This window comes from Rattus norvegicus, chromosome X (genome assembly GCF_036323735.1).
Source record: "Rattus norvegicus strain BN/NHsdMcwi chromosome X, GRCr8, whole genome shotgun sequence".
NCBI classification, from domain to species: Eukaryota; Metazoa; Chordata; class Mammalia; order Rodentia; family Muridae; genus Rattus; species Rattus norvegicus.
Genome location: NC_086039.1, coordinates 82,535,019 through 82,557,022, shown reverse-complemented (window position 1 = coordinate 82,557,022; position 22,004 = coordinate 82,535,019). Strand labels below are relative to the sequence as shown.

Below are 22,004 nucleotides of genomic sequence, written 5' to 3'. Positions count from 1 at the left end.
AGGTCTGTGTGATCTGACTGGAATGCAGACGTGCCACACATGTTTAATCCGTCTGGCTGGAATACAGACATTTTCTTAGGGTTTCTATTCCTGCACAAACATAATGACCAAGAAGCAAGCTGGGGAGGAAAGGGTTTGTTCAGCTTACACTTCCACTTGCTGTTCATCACCAAAGGAAGTCAGGACCGGGACTCAAGCAGGTCAGGAAGCAGGAGCTGATGCAGAGGCCATGGAGAGATGTTACTTACTGGCTTGCTTCCCCTGGCTTGCTTAGCTTGCTTTCTTATAGAACCCAAGACTACAGCTTGTGTCAAGTTGACACACAAAACCAGCCAGTACAGACATATACTTAGTATACAACTTTAAGGTAAAATTAGTTTGTAGAATGAAGCAACTATGGTTGAAAGTGATGTCTATCTAATTAAGGGCCAGATAACATGATGAATCAGACAAAGATTTGACAGAATGAGTCAGAAATAGGATACATCTAACTCTCATGAGAACAGTACAGGAAAGAGAAGCTATTTAATGGCAGCACAGGAAATTTAGATGAGTTCAGTTTAGTCAATTGAGTTCTTTTGTGAGTTCCTGCAATTCATTGCAGATCAGCAAGGCAGTTGAAGCCAGTGAATATGTATCCAGAAAGCTTAGAACAAATTGCCAGAGTTAGTTTGAGGCCAAGCAACTGAGAAGTTGAGAGAAGCCAAGTTGAACCAGCCAAATTGGAGAGGAGTTTGAGCCAAAACAGCTGAGTTGAACCAGCCAGCCATATTCAGAAAGAATAGAAAGGGTGTGTTCATTGAGCAGTAAGCCTCTGAGGTGACAATTACATAAGGCAAATAAAAGTGACTTTTAAAGTGACAGGTAGATATCAAGGTCAAATGATATAGTTTGTCATTACCTCACTATCTGTCAAAGAAGTCACGATTAATTTCAGTTCAGGAAATATTTGTTGAATTGTTACTGTAAAAACAAGTTTAGATTAAGTGCATTGGGTAAAAATGGCATTTGACATGCCAAAGTTTACATTTTATAATATGTTACGTCTGGATGTATATTTTGTATGTGTGTGTGGGTGATGAGTACTATATAGGAGTCAACATACATGAACTTTTAGAGCAATGTAGCAGGATATGATAAAGTGGAAGTAGTATAATATAGGGAAGGAGGAAAAGATAAAACAGAAGCTGAACTAAATCTTACAATATTACTAAACCTATCTTGCTAGCTGTACATATTATTATCAATACTTGGAAAGCTTAGCATTCTAGGCTGGCCTAAATGAATCTCTTAAAAATTTGATTACTTTTCTTCCAATGGTTTCTTTTTGCTTTTCTTTTATTATGCTTATTATTTCACAAGTTTGTTTTTTTAATGTGTGGGTCTGTGTGTTTGTCTCTGTACTATGTGCATATGGTGCCTCAGGAGGCCAGAAAAGAATTCCCTTGGAATTAGAGTTATACAAGGTTGTGAGCTACCATACAAGCATAGGGAGCATAGGAATAGAATCTGGTCCTGTAGTAGAGCAGTCTGTGATCTTAAACATTGAAGTACATTTGTAGCTTCCCCTTTATTTTATTATTTTTAACTGATACGTAAAGTTGTGCATAATTACATGGAATCATGTGTTCTTTAGAAACACATACATCACTTAATGCTTTAATAATATTAAGTGTATCCCTTATTTGTTATTAAGCATGTTACCTAGAGGTTGAGAAGATTATTCATTGTTGAAGGAAGAGCTAATGTGGGGAGGTCATAGAGATTAAGAAGGAAACAATGTATGGAGAATGATAAGTAGCTGAGACTGTAGATAGTATAAAGGATTGTTATTTTGAAACTCTCGAAAAATAGCTATAAAAATGATTCCTTGGATTAAAAAGTACTTTACTCACTACAGTGTACCCCATTGCCTATTTTTGCTTTACTATTTTCAGACAAATGTGTTTTAAATAAGGTAGAGTGTGAGCTGACAGACCTTGAAAATACTCATGAGAGTTATATTAACTGCTTGACATAGACAGTCTTAAGCTCCCTTATCAAATATGCCCACTTCCATATTAAATCTATTTAATGTTAATCATTTCTCCTCAACATTGCAGGAGAAACTTGTATGCGTTCTCCTTATTTTGGCAGAAAATCAGATTCTGAAACAAAAGATTTATAAACCATCTACTATTCTTTAATACTCTTTCACACTCCCCCATCCCCCACTCTCACTGCCATCTCTAAAGCAAAGTTAATGTTGTAACTTACTTTGCTAGGCGGCAATTTGAAATTCTGTGAGGAATTCTATTCTGTGGAAACTAGGCAAAGAGTTTTTTGTTTGGTTCTATTCTCTCTGGGAAGGCACAGAGACAAAAAGACAGTATTGGTATAAAGTGAAAAGAGATTCCTCAGGTTCTAAAAATGCAAATACAGACATGCTAGGGGAAACAGTTTTCCTGGCTTGAATGATTCATTTGTTCAAAGTGAGCCCCTTTGAATTTCACTACTGCCTGAGCATCTCTGATCAATTTTTGCTTGGTAATTGTCAAAGGGGTATACAAACTTTCCTCATTCATCCTTGCTTGAGGAGTCGAATAATTACGTTTCATTTCCATATCAAACTGCTAGGATAAGTAAGGTATATCACTGAAGTCTGTGAAATAAATCTAGCTTTTACCATTTGCATTAACATTTTAATGCTACTCTGTTGTCGCCTACCTGCACCCGCTACCCTAAAACTACAACACCCAGAATGCACTGTTTTTCCTTCCGCTTTCTACCTAGGTAGTGCCTTAGAAATTCACAGCTACAAACTACAGTCACATGACACGTTTCCTGTCAAGATGGCGGATAATCTCCCTTCGGACTTTGATGTGATCGTAATAGGGACGGGTATGTGTGGCCCTGATTTTCGCTGGACAAAATATAGAAAATAATTCTCGCTTTTTATTTTCTCTGTCAGTGGTGAGGGTTGGCAAGAAACGGCGGGGGTCGAGCCTGGGAGGGAGGACAGAAAGGAAGTGAGGTAGTCTGGAGTCAGCGCGGGACTTGGCAGCTCCAGGGAGGGGCTTGGACCCGCGGTGTTTTGCGCCATTTGAGTAGGGGTCGATCTGGTCGATGCCGATTGCTGAGGTTGGTTGCTGTGGTGATTCCTGTTAATTTCCTTAGAGGAAGGTGGGTTTGCAGTGTCATGACAATGGAGGATCGGGATTTGATCAATGGAGACGCCGTTGGCACAAATAATTGCCACCTTCCCTCCTTGTTGATTTCAAGGTTATATTCCCCATCGTTTCAGGTCGCCATTTCATAGAACGCCCCCCTCCCCCCGCACGCCCCCATATACTTACATGAGCTAGGGTACATTGCAGCTCAGATGCAGCCTAATTTGCAGTTTTATAAAAATGATACTCAGTCGTTACACGTGTGTATTTTTACTAAAGGAAAGAAAAAGTACTCTTCCCTGTTGTGTTGAGTAGTTAAGTATTTTTTTTTTCTTGAGGTTCCTGCATTACGAAGTTTAAAGCATCCTAGTTCATAATGCAGAAAGCATCTTGTTTTCTGTCACCTATTAACACACCACAACTAGATGTGCTGAGAGTAAGCTCCAGTGTTCCACAACCCGTGTCTGAGCTCAGCTTCCCCTAGCTCTTCCATCATTTGTTCTCCATGTTTTGGGTGGAGCCAGAAATCCTTTTCAGCTTCTAGTTGACTAGTTAATCCTATAATGCTTGGCGACAATTAGCTATTCTTATCTTAACTGTAAGTTTGCATAGGATAAAAGAGATAGTTTGGGGAGGGGGGCGGATTCTACTGTCTTAGAATATGCTAGGCCATAGAAGCTTTGGTCATTGGGATCTTGTCTGTTGTGTTAATGAATTCTGTTTGCTTTCTTACCAAACAGTAAGAACAGCTATATTTTCAGGTTTAGAGTAAAAGTGATAGCAACCCATTTTCTAATACTTACCGTTCCCTAATCAATGAACTTAAGCACTTCATATAATCCGGTCAAAAACCTTGGTAAAATTGGTATCCTTTTCAGTACACAAAAGAAAAGAAGCAGCTTGGAAGTCTAACTTGCCAAAATCACACAGCTAGTAAATGTCCAGTGGCTAATACCATCCAAGAAATGGAATTCAGGGGTTTTTGTTTGTTTTTTGTTTTGTTTTGTTTTTGACTCAAATTTGAACTATGTTATCACAAATACCAGGGAAACCTGCTCTAGATTATGCAATGGGAGGGTCTCAAGCGGTTCAATTTCTACCATTTTGAATATAAGGAAGGTAACTCAGATAGCCTTTAAGGTATTATCCAGAACACAGATTCTCATATTCTAGATGTACCTGGGTAAGTTGTTCTCAGAACAGTGGGGGTGTGTTTGCTCCCAGCCTGAAGATAACCGCTGAGCAGCTAACCTGGTGCTTCCTGGAATGAGCAGATGTTAAAGGAGAGCTTGAAAGATGAAGTAGAACGTTCAGTTTCCCCAGTGTGCCTGCCTAAAACCGAAAACGCCATCCATTTTAGAATAAGTCTTTTTTAAATTATACTTGGAGTCTCTGTATTTATTTGGGTGATGTGTTATTTTTCTTAGCTATTTTAATTCTTTTAGATACATTAAAAGTGAAAACATTTGTTGAAAGTCATTTTTTAAATAAAATCATTCTTAAGATTTCAATCATTGCTTTTAATTGGCTTCGTTATTGAAACATTGTGATTTCCTTCTCAAATACATTGCTAAGGGTAGACTTTAAATGTGTTGACTGTATTAAATTTGCACTTAGGAAATTTGTAGGTAAAGCAGTGTTTTATAACTTGGGTTCTGTTATCAAAAGCATAATGAAGCATGTCATTATAAGAAAGAGCTGTGCGTTGTAGCTCCCTTTTAACAACTGTTTAGTTAAACTGTCATCAGAAGACAATTGCTTCATCATGTAGCATCATCTAAGAATGCTTTAAAAGTTTATCAACCTTAAATAATGTGCATCTTTACTTTTTGCATGGCATGGATTAAAGTTTCCTTTAAGGTCATAGTTTCAAGATATGGGAAAATTATATCAGAATACCTAAAGGAACAGAATTAAGATACAGTACTTGAATTGTGGGGGGAAAGATTAAAAAAAAGATTAAAGAGGGAAAACCAATTGGAATCTTGGTGGGGAAGAAAATGGACACAAATTCTTAGAATGTGATCTTTGGCTTTGGTACATATGTCATTTCAGAAGAGTTTGGCATTTAAAGTGTAATTTTCATGACAATTTTGGGGTGTGTGGAAAAGTTATCATTAGTTACAGGTCCTAAAGGTGACTTTTCTGGTAACTTGTATAATCTCCAGCAAAGCCAAGAAGTTAAAAGTGCAGAAGAAATCTAAGTTATAAGGATTATATGATAATATTGACATATGTCATATATAGGGACATTCTTCAGCTCTTCACTTGGAATATATTGTTATTTTAGAAAGAATTCTAGCTGCTTAGAATATACTATAACCACATCATTCGGAGGCATAAACTGTTACCAAGAATATGTTTGGGTTGTGCTATTAGATGTACAAGTGATTGGCAGTTTCTATCTATATAAGAAAGGGAAATACATGAAGTGGCATAATACCTTGACATTGTTTAGTGTAAACACACACACACACACACACACACACACACACACACACACACACAATCAATACTTGTAATACTTTACTGCCATCAAGTACGTACTCCTATTGTGGTTGTAATATTTAACATATTGTTTTTTCTTAGGAACTTTTTGGCTTTCCTCAGAGTTAAAATTCCACAATTTTTCTTAGAACCATGGACATTTTTCATGTCATTGGTTATTTATGTTTTCAGAATACCATGTAGGAATTTAGTCTGCATGCTATTCTTTCTTAACTATACTGCTTTATCTTTGGGTAGAAGTTCCTCCTCTAAGATACTTTGTAAGCTAGCTTATTTAATTTCATAGGTATTTCTTTAAAGAAGTTAGATCTGTTCTTTTTCCACTCCCTCCCTCGAGTCTTGTCCTGGTGGTCCTTGAACCTCAGCCTTTGCATATGCTCTTCAAGTCCTGTACTGAGCTACATCCCCAGCCCTATTCATTGTTTTTTTTTTTTTAAAGAGCTGGCTTCTCTAAAGGATTTACCATTGTGTGCAGGTAAATATATATATTTAAATGGTAAGCTGCCTTTTTAGGAATGTTCATGTAAATAGTACAGTCCCATTCTTGATGTTTCAAATTGCAGCACTGATGTTAATTTTGGCTGGCTGCTCATTCAAGGATTTTAATATTTCAGATAGCAGTAGGGTATGGTTTCTAAACCTTGGAGGATAGTAATGCTGTAGGAAGTGGTGTAAAAACTGATATTTGCTAAATTGTCTGGAAGTGAGGCTCAGTACAAGTGACTTACAATATTTATATCTTAGCATGTTTGTGTGTGCTTCTCTTATCACAATGGACACATAATCCTTCCCTATATCTGCATTCTTATACCTGTTGTTGAGAGTGGCTTTCTTTTTTAAAAAGCAAGTTGGCACTTCTCTGTAATTCACGAAATGGATGCTAGCCCTTAAATTACTCAATTTATCATAATACATATAATAAATGATAAAATACATATAATAAAATATCTTTATACACAAAAAATAATGCCTATAGAATGGTAAGCAACTTAATAGTCAATAAAATTGAAAGTAGTATTTCAAAAGTCCTTTAGATTCATCAGTGTTAGACCTTCTGTAGTGGTTTGAATATGTTTACCCCAGGGAGTGGCACTATTTGGAGGTATGGCCTTGGAATAGGTGTAGCCTTGTTGGAGGAAGTGTAGCTTTAAGACCCTTGGCTTAGCCGCCTGGGAGCAAGGCTTCTAGCAGCTTTTAGATGAAGGTGTAGAAATCTCAGCTCGTCTTGTACCATGCCTGCCTAGACACTGCCATGTTCCTGCCTTCGTGATAATGGACTGAATCCTGTAAGCCAGCTCTAATTAAATGTTGCCCTTTATAAGACTTGCCTTGATCATGGTGCCTCTTTAGAGCAGTAAAACCCTAACTAAGACACCTCCCATATATTACGCATACTTTTACATGCATGTATCTCATTTGAGCAGTGTGATAAGGTGATGATAGAATTTGAATCCCACCTATGCTTTGTGTGCCCCATTAGGTACACCCTTAGCTGTTCTTAAGTTTCACCTTATTTCTAAATAAGATGAATTTCATTGAGCTGTGTTAAATATTGAAGAAATACTTCCTATAAAATGCTTACATAATATAGGTGATTTTTTTTTATGGCCTGAAAGCCATAGTGAAGTGCTTTTATTATCATTAGTATTGCCTGAAGGACATCAAGGAAGAGCTCATGATTTTCATGGAGAGTCCTGGAAGGATGGTAATGTAAGGTTCATTATCTTCCTCTTCCCATTAGCTGCTTGCTTAGAAAGACCTTTGATTTTTAACACTTTTTGCTAAATCAGATTTTTTATCTGGTAGTTTATAGATATTCCTTTTTTATTTTTTAGTTTTGAGTTTGCTTCACCAGTTTGAATTATTTATCATCTGTTTTAAATAGATTTATCATTCATTTTAACTGAGAACATAGTGTGAAGTGCTTTTTCATTGCTAAGAGGTAGGAGGTAAAGAACGCCTACAGATCTTGCTGTTTTAATTTGTACTTCTTTGAGCTTTCTTTCTTTCTTTCTTTCTTTCTTTCTTTCTTTCTTTCTTTCTTTCTTTTTTTTTGGTAGGAAAGTCATCTTTTCTTCTTTCGAGACCTAACAAAGTAAGGAGGATTTATTTAATTCCGAGGATTCTCTGAGCTGCTCTGTAAATCATAAATTTGAGCCAGTCCCTCAGAGAGAGCCGCATCTGTTACCAAAGTTCCCTGGGCAGCATCGTTTTCATCTCCCGTGCTGCTTGTCATTTTCTCATTTTCTCCAGTGTTCTCATGATGTTTTGGATAACTCAGGCTACAGCAATTAAAATCAAATGTGCTTGCTCAACCTCACATCCTCGTGTTTAACATAAAATCCCAATGCACAGAAACAATTATGATTCCATATAATTGACCTGTAACTCATGTGAAATCATCTGCCATTCAGTTTCAGGGAGAACTGAAAAGTTAGGCTGTTCCTGCTGTGTGTATAAAGCCTTAGAGCTAATGTCTGTCTATCTATGCCCTGTGTATAATCTGTAGTGTAGAAGATTGGGAATTCGGGAGACATGTAGTTGTTGTTAGTAGAATAAGGATGCTTTTCTAAAGATTTGCTTTTTGTTTTTCTAATAATTTAAAGGACAGTATTCAAAGAGACAATAATTTGCCACAGTTAGTGATTTATCGGAGCATGATTTTAAGAGTTGACATGTTTTCATACTGAGGCAGATATGGAAAACATCAGCAAAACAAACAGCAATCTCTCAAAACACAAACCAAAGCAAACCCTAAACAGATTACGAATAGTTGAGGAAACAGAGGCAACTTACTTTATTTCATCTCAAACTAGATTTTACAAAGCACTTAGGCTGGCTTGATTTTCTAGCATCTATCCCCCCCACTAGTGTTTTTCAATACATGCTTGTCCATATCAATTTGGTATAATAAATGGTTTCTTACTACTACCAGTTCTGGAGTAAATATTATCTCACCTCAAGTAAGTGTAAAACCCTAGATTTTGCCAATTTTGACCTACGTTGTATAGGTTAGACAAGTTATTGACAACTAGAATTGAGATACTGAATTGAGATTGTTGAATTTTTTTTAAGTGAAAAGAAGCACCATATCCTCCAAAAATTTGATTAGTTTGCTCTAGGCTTAGGTTGGCATTTTTTTTAAACTGATGCCAAAAATAGCTTCATGTTTGGGCCTTAATTATTGACAATATTATGATATTGGAGTCAGCTTGTAAACCCTTATATGGAGGCAAACAGGATGACCTAGTTACATTTATTCCCCTTCCCCCAAAAATCCCCAAAGCAAAAACCAATCAGTCACTAAAGCAATGAGATCAGAGTCATGTTTTAAGATACAGATTGTTTCAGTTGAATTTCATTCATTCCAAGTTTTGTAATCACATAATAATGATATGGTTCTGAGAATAATTTATCTTTCAGTATTGGCATTCATGTCTTATTTTTCATTATTGTTAACTTCTTTTATGGTCATTGCAGCAAATGCTAAAACTTGGTGTTCTTAGAGAAGAGCTATAAATGCATGCAGAGATACACAGGCTCTCTGGGTTTCTTTTACTAAGAAAAAAGATCAACTTTATTTTACAGTTTGGTATAATGAAAGGACAGCAGGATTGCTGGTAGTCAGGCCTTAACTAGAGGTCATAAGGGCTCAGAATTAGTGAACTGACTTTTCCAAAAACGATTCACCTAAAGGCATTTTTCCTTTTGGTTATGAGATGGCCATGTAGTTTTCTGCAAAGACATGTAATCACCCATGGGGAGGATTAATTATGTCACAGGTTACCCTTGAATTTAAGTTTATCCTTAAAACCTTACAGGCCATCTGTAGAACAGTAAACTTGATAAATACATATTACTTTTGGCCACATACTTGACATACAAATAATATTTCTTGTTTGAATTTATATTTCATGATAAATAAGGGTGAATATGTAATTTGGCCACTGTATTTTCTTTGTGAATTGCCTTAACCTATTCTTTAGATCATTACCTGTCTTATTATTAAATATGTAGTAATTAATTAACTTAATTTTTGTCATGTATTTAAATACCATTGATATTTTGATTAAGACATACTTGTATATTACACATACTGGCTAGGATGACTATCACTTTAAATTTTTTTATCCATATTCTTGAAATCACTCCAAATTATTGCTAAATGTATAGTGTGGTATATTCGTTATGGTGTATCATAGGTCACCAGGTCACTTCTTAATGACCAAACTCTCTCCATTCCTCTTTTACCTTCTTTCCCCAGTTTCTGTTATATCAGTGTTCTCTTAACTGTGAGATGGTGTGGATTCCATAAAGATCACATGGTATTTGTTTCTATATTGACTTGTTTCATTTTACATACTATGTTGTTCCAGGTGGCAAGATCTCATTCTTTTTTTAAAAAAAATTATGTATGAGCATTTTGGTTGCATATATATATGTGCACCAGATGCATACTCAAGGAGATTAGAGAAGGGATTACAACTGGCATTATGTGGATGGCTGTGAAGCACTTTGTAGGTGCTGGAAATTGGACATAGTTCCTCTGGAAGAGCAACAAGTGCTCTTAATCCTGAGCTATCATTCTTCTTCTTTTTTTTTTAATGGCAGAATACTGTTCAATTGTGTCTATATACTCCATTCTCTGTCATTTAGCACATGACAGACATTTTAGTTTTCATACATTGGCTGTTGTGAATTAGAATGAAATTAAGAATATACTTGCTCTTTGTTTGCTGTCCCTGGGAGGCTTGCTTTTTTTCTGAGGGGAGGTGGGGAGAAGGTTGATCTGGGGGCTAGGGGAAGTGGTGGGGAGTGGGATGAGGTGAGGAGGGGAAACTGTGGTCAGGACATAATATATGAGAGAAGAATTAAAAAAAAAACAAGAAAAGACAAAAAAGAATGTACTTGTCTCTTTAACATGAAGATTGTTTCCTTTTGGTATATACTTAGTAGGGGGAAGTCTAGAAATAACAGTTGTCCGAATTTTGGTAGCTTGAGAAATCCTTATACCTTTTTTTGCAATGACTATAGAAAATTACATTCTTACTAGCAGTGTATAAGAGTTTCTTTTTTCTCCTCCTATGAAAATTTTTGTTTTCCCTTTTAAGAAGGATTGAAGCATCCATGCTTTGGTTGTCCTTCTTGAACTTCATGTAGTCTGTGGATTGTATCTTGGGTAATTCGAACTTTTGGACTAATATTCACTTATCAGCGAGTACATACCATGTAATTTTTTTTTTTTTGTGACTGGGTTACTTCACTCAGGGTGATATTTTCTAGATCCATCCATTTGCCTAAGAATTTCATGAAGTCATTGTTTTAATAGCTGAGTAGTACTCCATTTTGTAGATGTACCACATTTTCTCTTTCCATTTCCCCATTGAAGGGCACTGTGTTCTTTCCAGCTTCTGGCTATTATAAATAGTCATCAGGGAAATGCAAATCAAAATAACCCCGAGATTTCACCTCACACTAGTCAGAATGGCTATGATCAAAAACTCAGATGACAGCAGATGCTGGTGAGGTTGTGGAGAAAGAGGAACAATTCTCCATTGTTGGTGGGATTGCAAGCTGTTACAACCACTCTGGAAATCTGTCTGGTGGTTGGACATAGTACTACCTGAGGACCCAGCTATACCACTCCTGGACATTTCTTAAAACAAGCAGCTGATAGATATATGAGAAATCTCTCAAATATCTAGGATATGCAAATTTAAAAAAGATTGAGTTATATCTTTATCACAATAACTGGAAAGACCAAAAAATAAAAAAAAGTAAAGATGCAGAGAAAAAGGAAACTTTTTTCCATTTTTTATTGGATATTTTTTATTTACATTTCAAATGTTATTCCCTTTCCTGATTTCCTGTCCATAAGCCCCTTATCCCAAGCCCCTCCCCCTTCTATAAGGCTGTTCCCCCTCCCCAACTAACCCCCCTTCCTGACTCCCAGCCCTGACATTCCCCTACACTGGGAGGTCCAACCTTGGTAGGACCAAGGGCTTCTCCTCCCGTTGGTGTCCAACAAGGCCATCCTCTGTTACATCTGCAGCTGGAGCCATGGGTTTTTCCATGTGTACACTTTGGTGGTTTAGTCCCTGGGAGCTCTGGTTAGTTGGTATTATTGTTCTTATGGGGTTGCAAGCCCTTTCAGCTTCTTCAATCCTTTCTCTAACTCTTCCAATGGGGACCCTGTTCTCAGTTCAGTGGTTTGCTGCTAGCATTTGCCTCTGTATTTGTCATGAGACAGCTCAAGAGACAGCTATATCAGGCTCCTGTCAGCATGCACCTCTTGGCTTCATCACTATTGTCTAGGCTTGGTGGCTCTGTGTGTGTGTGTGTGTGTGTGTGTGTGTGTGTGTGTGTGTGTGTGTGTGTATATGACAGATCTCCAGGTGGGGCAGGCTCTGAATGGCCATTGCTTCAGTCTCTGCCCCAAACTTTGTCTCCATATCTCCTCTTTCAGAATAGCCAGAAGCTGGAAAGAACCAGATGTCTGTTAACAGAGGAATACGTATAGAAAATGTGGTACATGGTATGCACTCACTGAAAAGTGGTTATTAGCCCAAAAGCTCAAATTACCCAAGATACAATCCACAGACCATATGAAGTTCAAGAGGAAGGAAGATCAAAGTTTGGATGTTTCAGTCTTTCTTAGTAGGGGGAACAAAATACTCACAGGAGGTAAAGTGTAGGAGGGACTTGGGAGGAAGAGAGGAAGCGGAAGGGAAAATGGGGCAGGATGGGTATGATACTCAGAAGGTCAGGAAATTGAACAGAGGTATGTTGTAATGGGGAATGGGGAACTGGGACTAGCCACCAGAAAGTCACAGGTGCCTGGAAAACAAAAGGCTCCCAGGACCCAACAGGGATGACATTAGCTGAACTGCTCAACAAAGGGGAGGGAGAACCTGTAGAGACCATATCCAGAAGTTAGGCAAGGCCCTCCATTGGGGGATGAGACCACCCACTCATCTCCAAATTTTTAACCTAGAATGGTTCCTGTCTGAAGGAAATACAGGAACAAAATACGGAGAAGAGACTGGAGGGAAAGCCATTCAGAGACTGCCCCACCTGGGGATCCATCCCATATACAGATACCAAACTCAGACACTGTTGCTGATGCCAAGAAGTGCATACTGACAGGAGCCTGGTATAGGTGTCCTCTGAGAGGCTCTGCCAGAACATGACCAATACTAATGAAATTGCTTGCAGCCAACCATTGGACCGACATGGGGACCCCAATGGAGGAGTTAGGGAAAGGACTGAAGTAGCCGAAGGGGATTGCAACCCCATAGGAAGAACCACAATATCACCAACCAGACTCCCCAGCACTCCCAGACACTAAACCACCAACCAAAGAGTACACATGGAGGGACCCATGATGCCTGCCACATATGTAGCAGAGGATGGACTTATTTGGCATCAATGAGAGGAGGGGCCCTTGGTCCTTTGAAGACTCAATGCCCCAGTGTAGGGGAATGCCAGGGTGGTGAGCTAGGAGTGGGTAGGTGGGAGGGAGAGCACCCTCATAGAGGGAGGATAGGATAGGGGATGTGTGCAGCGGAAACCAGGAAAGGGGATAACATTTGAAATGAAAATAAATAAAATATCAAAAAACAGAAAAGAGCAATGCCTTTTCTGAATCATTTCATGCTTTTAATCTCAGTACTTCGGAGCCAGAGGCAGGCAGATCTCTTGATTTCCAGGATGTCCTGGTCTACAGAGTGAGTTTCAGGATAGTCAGGGCTACACAGGGAAACCCTCTCTTGAAAAGCAAGCAGGCAGTCAAAAACACAAACAAACAAACAAAAAAACAAACAAACAAACAAAAAAAACCAAAAAAACAAAAAAATCCCCCAAAAAACCCCCCAAATGCCTAATTTGTCCTTTAGTCCCTTTTAAATTTGATTTTCTTTTATGCTATTAAGTTCAATTCCTTGTGTATTTTGTATATTAATGTAACTGCTTCTCAGATGTATAGTTTGCAAATATTTTCTCCTGTCCTACTAGTCGTTTTATCTGTCTCTTCAGTCATTTCCCAGCCCCAGTGAAGACCACTGATCCAGTCCTATAATGTATGTTACATAAGCACTCTCTTTAGTACCAGGCCTATCTCTTTAATTTTGACTGTTTCTTTTGCTGTAAGAGAAGCTTTTTAAGTTGATAGGAACACATTTTTCAGTTTCAGCTTCTGTTGCTTGCATAGTTGGGGTCATTTCCAAAATCTCTTTACCCATACCGATGCCTGTGAGTGTTTTTTATGTTTGCTTTTGCAAGACTCATAGATTTGGGCCTTTCAGATGTCCTTAGTTTTATTTGGGTTGATAGCTGTAAGTAGGGAGATACAGGGGTGTGATTACATTCCTTTGCACCTCAATATTCTTTTCCGAGCAAAACTTACTGAGAGGACTGGCCCTTTCCTGCTATGTGTTCTTGGTTCTTTTTGTCAAAGTCACTTGGCTATTAATGTAGAGGGTGGTTTGAACTTTGTGCTCTCACTTCTGTTCTACTGGTTTGTCTAGTTTTTGTGTTTGCTGACACACTGTTTTAGTTCATTATTAGGTACCATTGGTTTGTTATGTTAAAGTAAGGTAGAACTTCGTTCTTTTTTTTTTTTTTTTGGCCTTATTATAGGCTTTGCATATTTGAGGTCTTTTATGGTTCTGTTTCTGATTCTGTGAAAATACTGATATTTTGATATTGTATTGAATCTGTAGATGGCATCATGGTATTTTAACCAGATTAATTCTAATAAAAATGTGATTTTTTTTCTCTTTTCTTTTTCTTTTCCTTTCCTTTCCATTGTGTTTCTGTTCCTTTCCTTTTCTTCTTTGAGTTTGACTCTTAACTTTGTAGCCCTGCCTGGCCTGAAACTCACTTTGTAAACCAGGCTGGTCTTCAACTCACAGAGGTATGCCCATCTGTGCCTCTGCCTCCCAAGTCCTGGAATTAAAGGTGTTTGCCAACCACACCCACCATCCTCCATGCCCTCTTTTTGATGCCCTTTCCAGTTTCTTTTATCACTTTATGATTTTCATAGACATCTTTTGCCTCTTTTGCTTTTAGGGAAATTGACATTTTTTGTATGTGTTCTCATTGTTATATCCAATTTCTAAGTGTGTCTTGTATTTTTATGTGATGTCTTATGTGGAAATATATGAATTTATATTTCCTTTTTCCTTGATGTGTTATTTTTATAGGCATTGTTACTGGGATTGTTAGGTCTTTTTTCAGTTAATTCACTATTAGTGTCTCAGAATACTAACTGATACTTGTCTGTTGGTTTTGTGTCTTGAGTTTTGCTGAGTTTCCTAATTCATTAGTTCCAGCTGTTCCTTGGTGAGTGATGACTGAATAGTTTTCTGTGTAAATCGAGTCCTGTCAAGGACAGTTTGATTTTCTTTCATTTTGAATTTAGATGCCTTTTGTCCTTTTCTTGCTCCATTGCTCTGGTGAGCACTTAGAGTATTATGCTGAACAACAGTGGTAACATCCTGGTTTAATTCCAAATCTTAGCAGAGCTTCTACTTTGATAAGTTACAGTCCTTTTATATATACTGAGTTGCTTAGAAGTTTTCTTCATGAAGATTTGTTGAATTCTCTCAAATGCTCCTATAGCTATTTAAATAACTACATTCTCGTTGTTGGTTCTGTTAATGTGGTGAGTCATGTTTACATATGTTTAACTGTCTTTGCATTGCAGAGATCAGTCTTACTGTGTTCTTGAATTCGGTTTGTTGGGATATTGTCATTTTGTATGTGTGTTTTTTACTGCCATATTTGGTTTCTAATTGTGCCTTATGCTTATGGTGATATTGCACACATGTGGAGATGTATAAATTTCGCATTTCTAGTATATCAGAGATTTTCTTCTTTGGTTTCTGGCATTTGCAGATATGCATAGAAAACATTTTCCTTCTCTCAAAGAGTAGGTAAAAGTATTAGTGTAATTTATCATTCTTGAAAATATAGTATAAAATTGTTCATGCACTAAAGCTAGTTTTAATTACACAAAATTTTATCATTTAATGGCTTTACATTTCAAATAATCATTTGAAGTGATGGAGGTCAAAACTGGGTTTTGCATCTGCTGGACAAGCATAGGCAGATACTTGGGTGTGGCGGTTCACACTTATACCAGCACTTTAGAATCTGAGGCAGGGGGATTGCCATGAGTTCAAGGCCAGGCAAGGGTATGAGGTGAGTCAAAAACAAAAATGAAATTGCCTGTAGATTCTCTGATTCCAACACAGGTTCCAGGAAACAAACTCAAATTGTCAGGTCTGTACAGTTGCTCACTAAGCCATCTCACTGGCTCAACCTGTACTTAAAACAGAAAGTTTATAAGGGGACTTATGCATTCATTCATTCATTCATTCATTCATTCATTCATTAATTCTGGTACTCTGCTATATGTCTATGTTGCAAACTTATCTCCTGGGAAGAGCACACCATTTGGTTGTCCAGTGCCAAACAGTCAGCCTTGGAAATGTACATACAAATAGCATTATATAGAACAGGTTATAGGAATATATATGCACATTGTATATACATAATAAAAATTGGTGATAAAAGAAACCATGATCTTTAAAGGAGAGCAGGGAGGGTTCTATGGGGAGGGTTTAGAAGGAAGAAAGTGAAGGAAGATATGTTGTAATTATAATCTCAAACATAAAGTAAAAAACGAAAATAGATTTTGATTTTATAAGTCTTGAAATGAGCACTCAGTCTACCTCATCATCCATTGTAGACTCAATTTTATTATCAAAAATTTAAAAAAAATGAAGCAGTATAAATATCTCCCCAGGTATCAGATTCCCAGTTGGATCAGTTATCAAGTCTGCATAGCAACTTTTGTTTTCTCTGTATTCTCTAACTGCTTTCTTATGTCACCATCCAACTCCAGATAACTTAGAAAGAACGTCAAGATATAACATCATCTTCTACCCAAATGACTCTAGTTTATAGAACGTTGACAAAGCAAAAAACAATAACAACTAGGAGGTAGTCTTTCAAATGTTCCTGCTCTCTAATCAGCCTGCATTTGAGGCTTTCTTATTTTGATTTATAGCTCAGATTTGTAATGATTTTCCTAAATTTTCTCACCTTTTATTACCATAACTAGGTTAAAATTGTCATTGAACTTGTCTGGTTGTTTTTGATAATTGTTTTGTCTGTTTGGAGTGTTTTCTTGCTGTGTTTTATTTCTCTTAATGTGCCTTGAACAGAATTCATCCATATTGTTTTTGTGTGAAATGTCCTATCCTTGTGTTTTTCAATAGGCCACTATAGGTTTTTGAACATTCCTGTTCCAGGTCTTTCTCTTCTGTTTTCATGCAGTGAAAACATATTGGCATCTGAGATCTATTGACTATTTCCCTCGGCCAATTTTGTCTTTCCCATTCCATGTGCCCTATTTTATCTCTTTTGATGGATTTGGAAGATGTTGAGAGCAGTTACTTCTTCCTTTTAATCTAGTATTTTTTTATTCATTGGGAAATTTACACATGTGTACAGTGTATTTGACCATACTCTCCCCTTCCCTCTTCAACTCCAGGTTACTTTCCTCCATATATATTGGGGAAGAGAAAGCACACAATTTGAGGCTATAACCATTTGGTACATTGAAAGTTGTTCACCTCTAAGGCCGGAGTTCCAGTCACTGTTTCTTAGCCAGCTTTACAGTAGCAGGCATGAGTTTCATTCTCTGGGTCAGGCCTTAAAGCCATCCTGAGAGTGGTTGACTATCCCAAATAACATTCACGCCACTGTTGCATATCTTGTTGCATACCAGCCATTATTGTAGCTCACAAGGTTCATACTTGGGTAAAAGTGCTGATGTTGTTTTTCTCCCCTAGTAGTCTGTATAGCACCTTCTGGTACTATGAGAAATAGCCAGCAAGGAGGGTCAATGTCAATGTGATTTCTCCAAGTTGTGAGTCAAAAATGTGTAGGATCTTAACACCGAGTTCTGTTAGACAATCAAGAGCAGTGGCAATAGCCTGCATTCTGTTTTTGTAGGGTGTGTGTGTGGGGTCTCTGAGATTCTTCCCTAATCAACAGCTTGAGGGGAGGTATTCCATACCCCAAAATCTAGTATTAGATTTTTAATTTGACAGATTTTGGCTTCAGGAGGAATGTTTTCCATACGGTTTTACCAAACATCTTTGTGATTGTTTTACCTTCCTCTACCTACTCCTTTTTCCTACCCTCTCATCCCTCATTCTACATATACTTAGCTCCCTAGCACACAGTTCAGAAGAGTTTGATTTATCAGTTTCTCGGGATTCTGACCCATTCTTATATACCCATTTCATTTTACTTACCATTAAAACTTTCAGCATCTCCTGCTTTCACCCCCCCCCCCATATTCTAAGAATACCCTGACAACCTTCTAGCCAGTATATGATGTCAATCCAGAGGTTTTTTAGTTCTTAAGGTGATGGGTTTACTATTGGCTGTTGGAATTGACACACAAATATTTTGAGGTTTATGATGGTAATGTGTTGCCAGGTTTTGTTGTAGATGTTGTAGGATTTGATACTTTGAAGGTCTTCAGGGAGATTCATCAACTCTTGCTCCTGTGGTCTTCCAAGAATTTTATTTTATTTTTTTTCATTTCAACTCATTTGTCTAAAAATATTTGCCTATATAGTATAGAATGTCAATTCATATTTTTACAGTCTAAAATGAGCCTTTGCATCATTTATTCTAAGCTCTTCTAATAAGCGTATGTATGTATAGAAGGTAATTCCAGGGAGGGAATGGCAATTGCTTTCCCAATGTCAAAGCTATTTAATATGAACCAGAAAAGAATAAGCCAGTTCTCTTAGTGTTTGGTTCAGCATTCAGCACTCTGAGTCCCGGAACAGTGTTCTTATTATTAGCCATTCCTAAACCCTTCCATTATATTGGACTTGCATTAATATTTTAATAGGTAGCATAATTTTTAAATGCTAGAAAAATTAAACAAACACACATATGTGTATATATGTACAATATTTTTACAAGGAAGACATTCACTAGATTTTAAACATAATTTATTAATAATGTACTTGATAGTTTGTAAAGAATTAATGTGAATTAATTTTGAATTTATGAACACTATTTTATCTGTTTTTTTTTGTTCCTCTGGCATTCTTCTCTTTTCATTTTAAAGTATCCACTAAAAGTATTCTGAATGTGAAACTCAAATTAGGACTAAACAAAATGACTTGAGCCTCAGCTGAAATTGAGTTTCTGCTTAATTTAGGTCATCTTTTTTTGAGTGGCTGTAACCGCTCAAGTATAGAGTCTTACCCTTGTATTGCTCTCTAGTCATTTCTGTACTTACTGTTGCTTCTGTTTTGTTTGTGATGTGCAGGGCTCAACATAGGGTTGTTTAAGTAGTAAAGTAAAAGCTATGGCCCACTAAAAGCTTGTACTCACACGTTGCTTCTTGTCATTCATTTCTTTTCCAAAAAAAAAAAAAAGAAAGAAAGAAAGAAAGAAAAGAAAGAAATTGTTCTTCATAAAAGTAGTCACAGTAAATTTTCTAGTTCTATGTAATTTTCTTTCCATTCTGGTCTTCACTAGTTATAAATAACACATGAAATGACTTTCAAGGTAGAAAGCAGGAATCCATTTTGAAATGTTCTATAAAATAAAGAGTGATTTATGGTTTCATATGATTTGGGCTGAAAGCACTCGGGCTTTGCCAGGTCATCAAAGTCCTGTCAGGGGAATCTATTATTTATTGTTTGAGTCACTAGGAGTGGTGTAAGTACTTTATTTTATGTTTTCCTTATGTAAGGGTACTGTTAAGAAAAATCAGTTATAAATACAAATACTGTTTTAAGAATATATCATGTAGAAAGAAGTAACCTAAATATTTTAGTTGTAAATGGCAAATTTCAATATTGATCATTTGGATTAAAGGTAATTTTAATAGCAAATGAATAACTTTCTCATTCCTATAAATATTTAAGATAATATTTTTGAAAATACTCACTTTATAACCTTGACCCTGATTTTAATCTTGAGTCTTCATTTGATTATTAAATATCCTTATTTTATCTTAATGAGTATGAAAAATTGGAAAGGATGGGGCTGTTCATGAGAGTATGTGATTGTATAACAATCCAGAAGCTCCTCAGATATATTTTTTTAGCTGACAACTATGTAGGAGAACATTAACTGAGAAGATCTGATGGCCAAGACTCCATATTCTCCATTACAACTATTAATAAAAGTCATTTTCTTACCTTTTATGTATCTGATTTTACTGTCTTTTCAGTCAAAGATGTTCTTTTTTTTAACTTGCTTTTAAAATATTTATTTATTTTTATTTTAAATATATCTATAACTGTCTGCATGATTACACACACACACACACCAACTACATTCTGAACTCATGTGACTGCTGGTAGAGCCCAGAATTAGGCATTAGAACCCCTGAAGTTACAGAGAGTTGTGAGCTCCATGTAGGTCCTAGGAACCAAACTTAGGTCCTAAGCAAGGATGAGTTTTCTTTTTTTTTTTTTTTTCTTTTTTATGTTATTCCCTTTCCTGGTTTCCTATCAAAGATGTTCTTATGTAAGAATTATGCATTTCTCCTATAGTTGAGTGGCAGAGCAGATTCTTTGGGAAAGCCTCAACTAATTAATTATCATATTTAATGGGAAATGTTTAAATTCTGTCAAATGTTTGAGGAACTCCTGTAGAATATATAAAATAATTTCTTTGCTTTTTATAAACAAGATTAACTTAAATAATAACTAATAAAACATTGCATAGGTGTCAAATACATATATTTAAAATTTTTAATATATAAATATTTTAAGTCTATTTATATGTATATATTGTTTTGTGTGTAATAAATATACTATATATTATATATAATATATTGTTAATATTTTAATATATTTATATATTTAAATATATTTATAAATGTATATTTAGATATTTATATATTTGTATAAATTTTATATATAATTTTTAAACTTTTTTTTATTTATTCACTTTACATACATCCCACTCACTGCCCCCTCCTGGTCTCCCTCTCCCACACTCCTTCCCCGTCGCCCTTCCATTCTCCTCTGAGGGGGTGGAGGCTCCCCCGGTATTCACCAACCCTGTCACATCAAGTCTTTGCAGTGCTAGGTGCATTCTTGACCACTGAGGCCAGACAAGGCAGCCCAGCTAGAAGAATACATTCTACAAACAGGCAACAGCTTTTGGGATAGCAGCACCCTCCCTCCCCACACACATATTTGTTCAGGACATGCATAAAGACCTCAAGCTGCACATCTGCTATATATGTGCTGGGAAGCCTAGGTCCAGTCTGTGTGTTCTTTGGTTGGTGATTCAGACTCTGAGAGCCCCAGTGGTCCAGGTTAGTTGACTCTATTGGTCTTGTAGATTCTATATCTCCTCTGGGTTCCTCAATCCTTCCGCAGCTCTTCTATAAGACTTCTGGAGCTCTGTCTAATGTTTGGCTGTGGGCCTTTGCATCTATTTCAGTCAGCTGCTAGGCGGAGCCTCTCAGAGAACAGTTATGCTACGCTCTTGTTTGCAAGCATAACAGCATATTGTTCATTAATAGTGTCAGGTTTGGTAACTGCCCATGAGCTAAGTCTGGCCGGTCATTGGTTGGCCGTTCCCTCAGTGTCTGTTCCATCATTATCCCTGCACCTTGTACGCATGGCAAATTTTAGGTCAAAGGTTTTGTGGGTGGATTGGTGTCCTTATCCCTTCTCTGGCTGGCTACAGGAGGTGGACACTTCAGGCTCCATTACCCACTCCCTCTAGAAATTTCAGCTAGATTCACCCTCATAGACTTCTAGGACCTTCCCCCACCCTAGGTCTCTGGTACATCCTAGAGAACTCGCCCCATTTCCCTTCACTCTCCTGGCCCTCTCTCCCTGGCTCTCCCTACACCTGATGCCCTCCCCCTCCACTCCTCTCCCCATACGCTCTCTCTTCCATCTATCTCCCATATCTATTTTATTTCCCCTTCTGACTGAGATTCTAGCCTCCTTCCTTGGCCCTTGTTATTTAGCTTGTTTGGGTTTGTGGATTGTAGTGTACTGTACTTTAGGGCTAATATCCAATTATAAGTGATGTCTTTTTTTTTTTTTTTTTCTTTTTTTTTTTTTTTTTTCGGAGCTGGGGACCGAACCCAGGGCCTTGCGCTTCCTAGGTAAGCGCTCTACCACTGAGCTAAATCCCCAGCCCCATAAGTGATGTCTTATAAACATGCTATGAACATAATTTGAGCAGGTATCCTTGTGGTATGATGGCACATCGTTTGGTTACATGCCCAGGAGTGGTATATAACTGGGTCTTGAGATAGACCTATTCCAA

At 37.1% G+C, this 22,004-nt stretch overlaps 1 protein-coding gene across 3 annotated transcripts in view; it reads left to right on the top strand.

Annotated features, from left to right (window-relative positions):
- Positions 1 to 2,773: 2,773 nt before the first annotated feature.
- Chm (CHM Rab escort protein) overlaps positions 2,774 to 22,004 on the top strand; it is a 158,787-nt gene continuing 139,556 nt past the window's right edge. Inside the window, exon 1 of one of the 3 annotated variants that reach the window (XR_005497922.1) lies at positions 2,774 to 2,880. Coding sequence is in view for 1 of the 3 variants with exons in the window: in NM_017067.1 (NP_058763.1) it covers positions 2,832 to 2,880 (49 nt within the window). In the remaining 2 variants the exon portion in view is untranslated. 3 annotated transcript variants of the gene reach the window in all.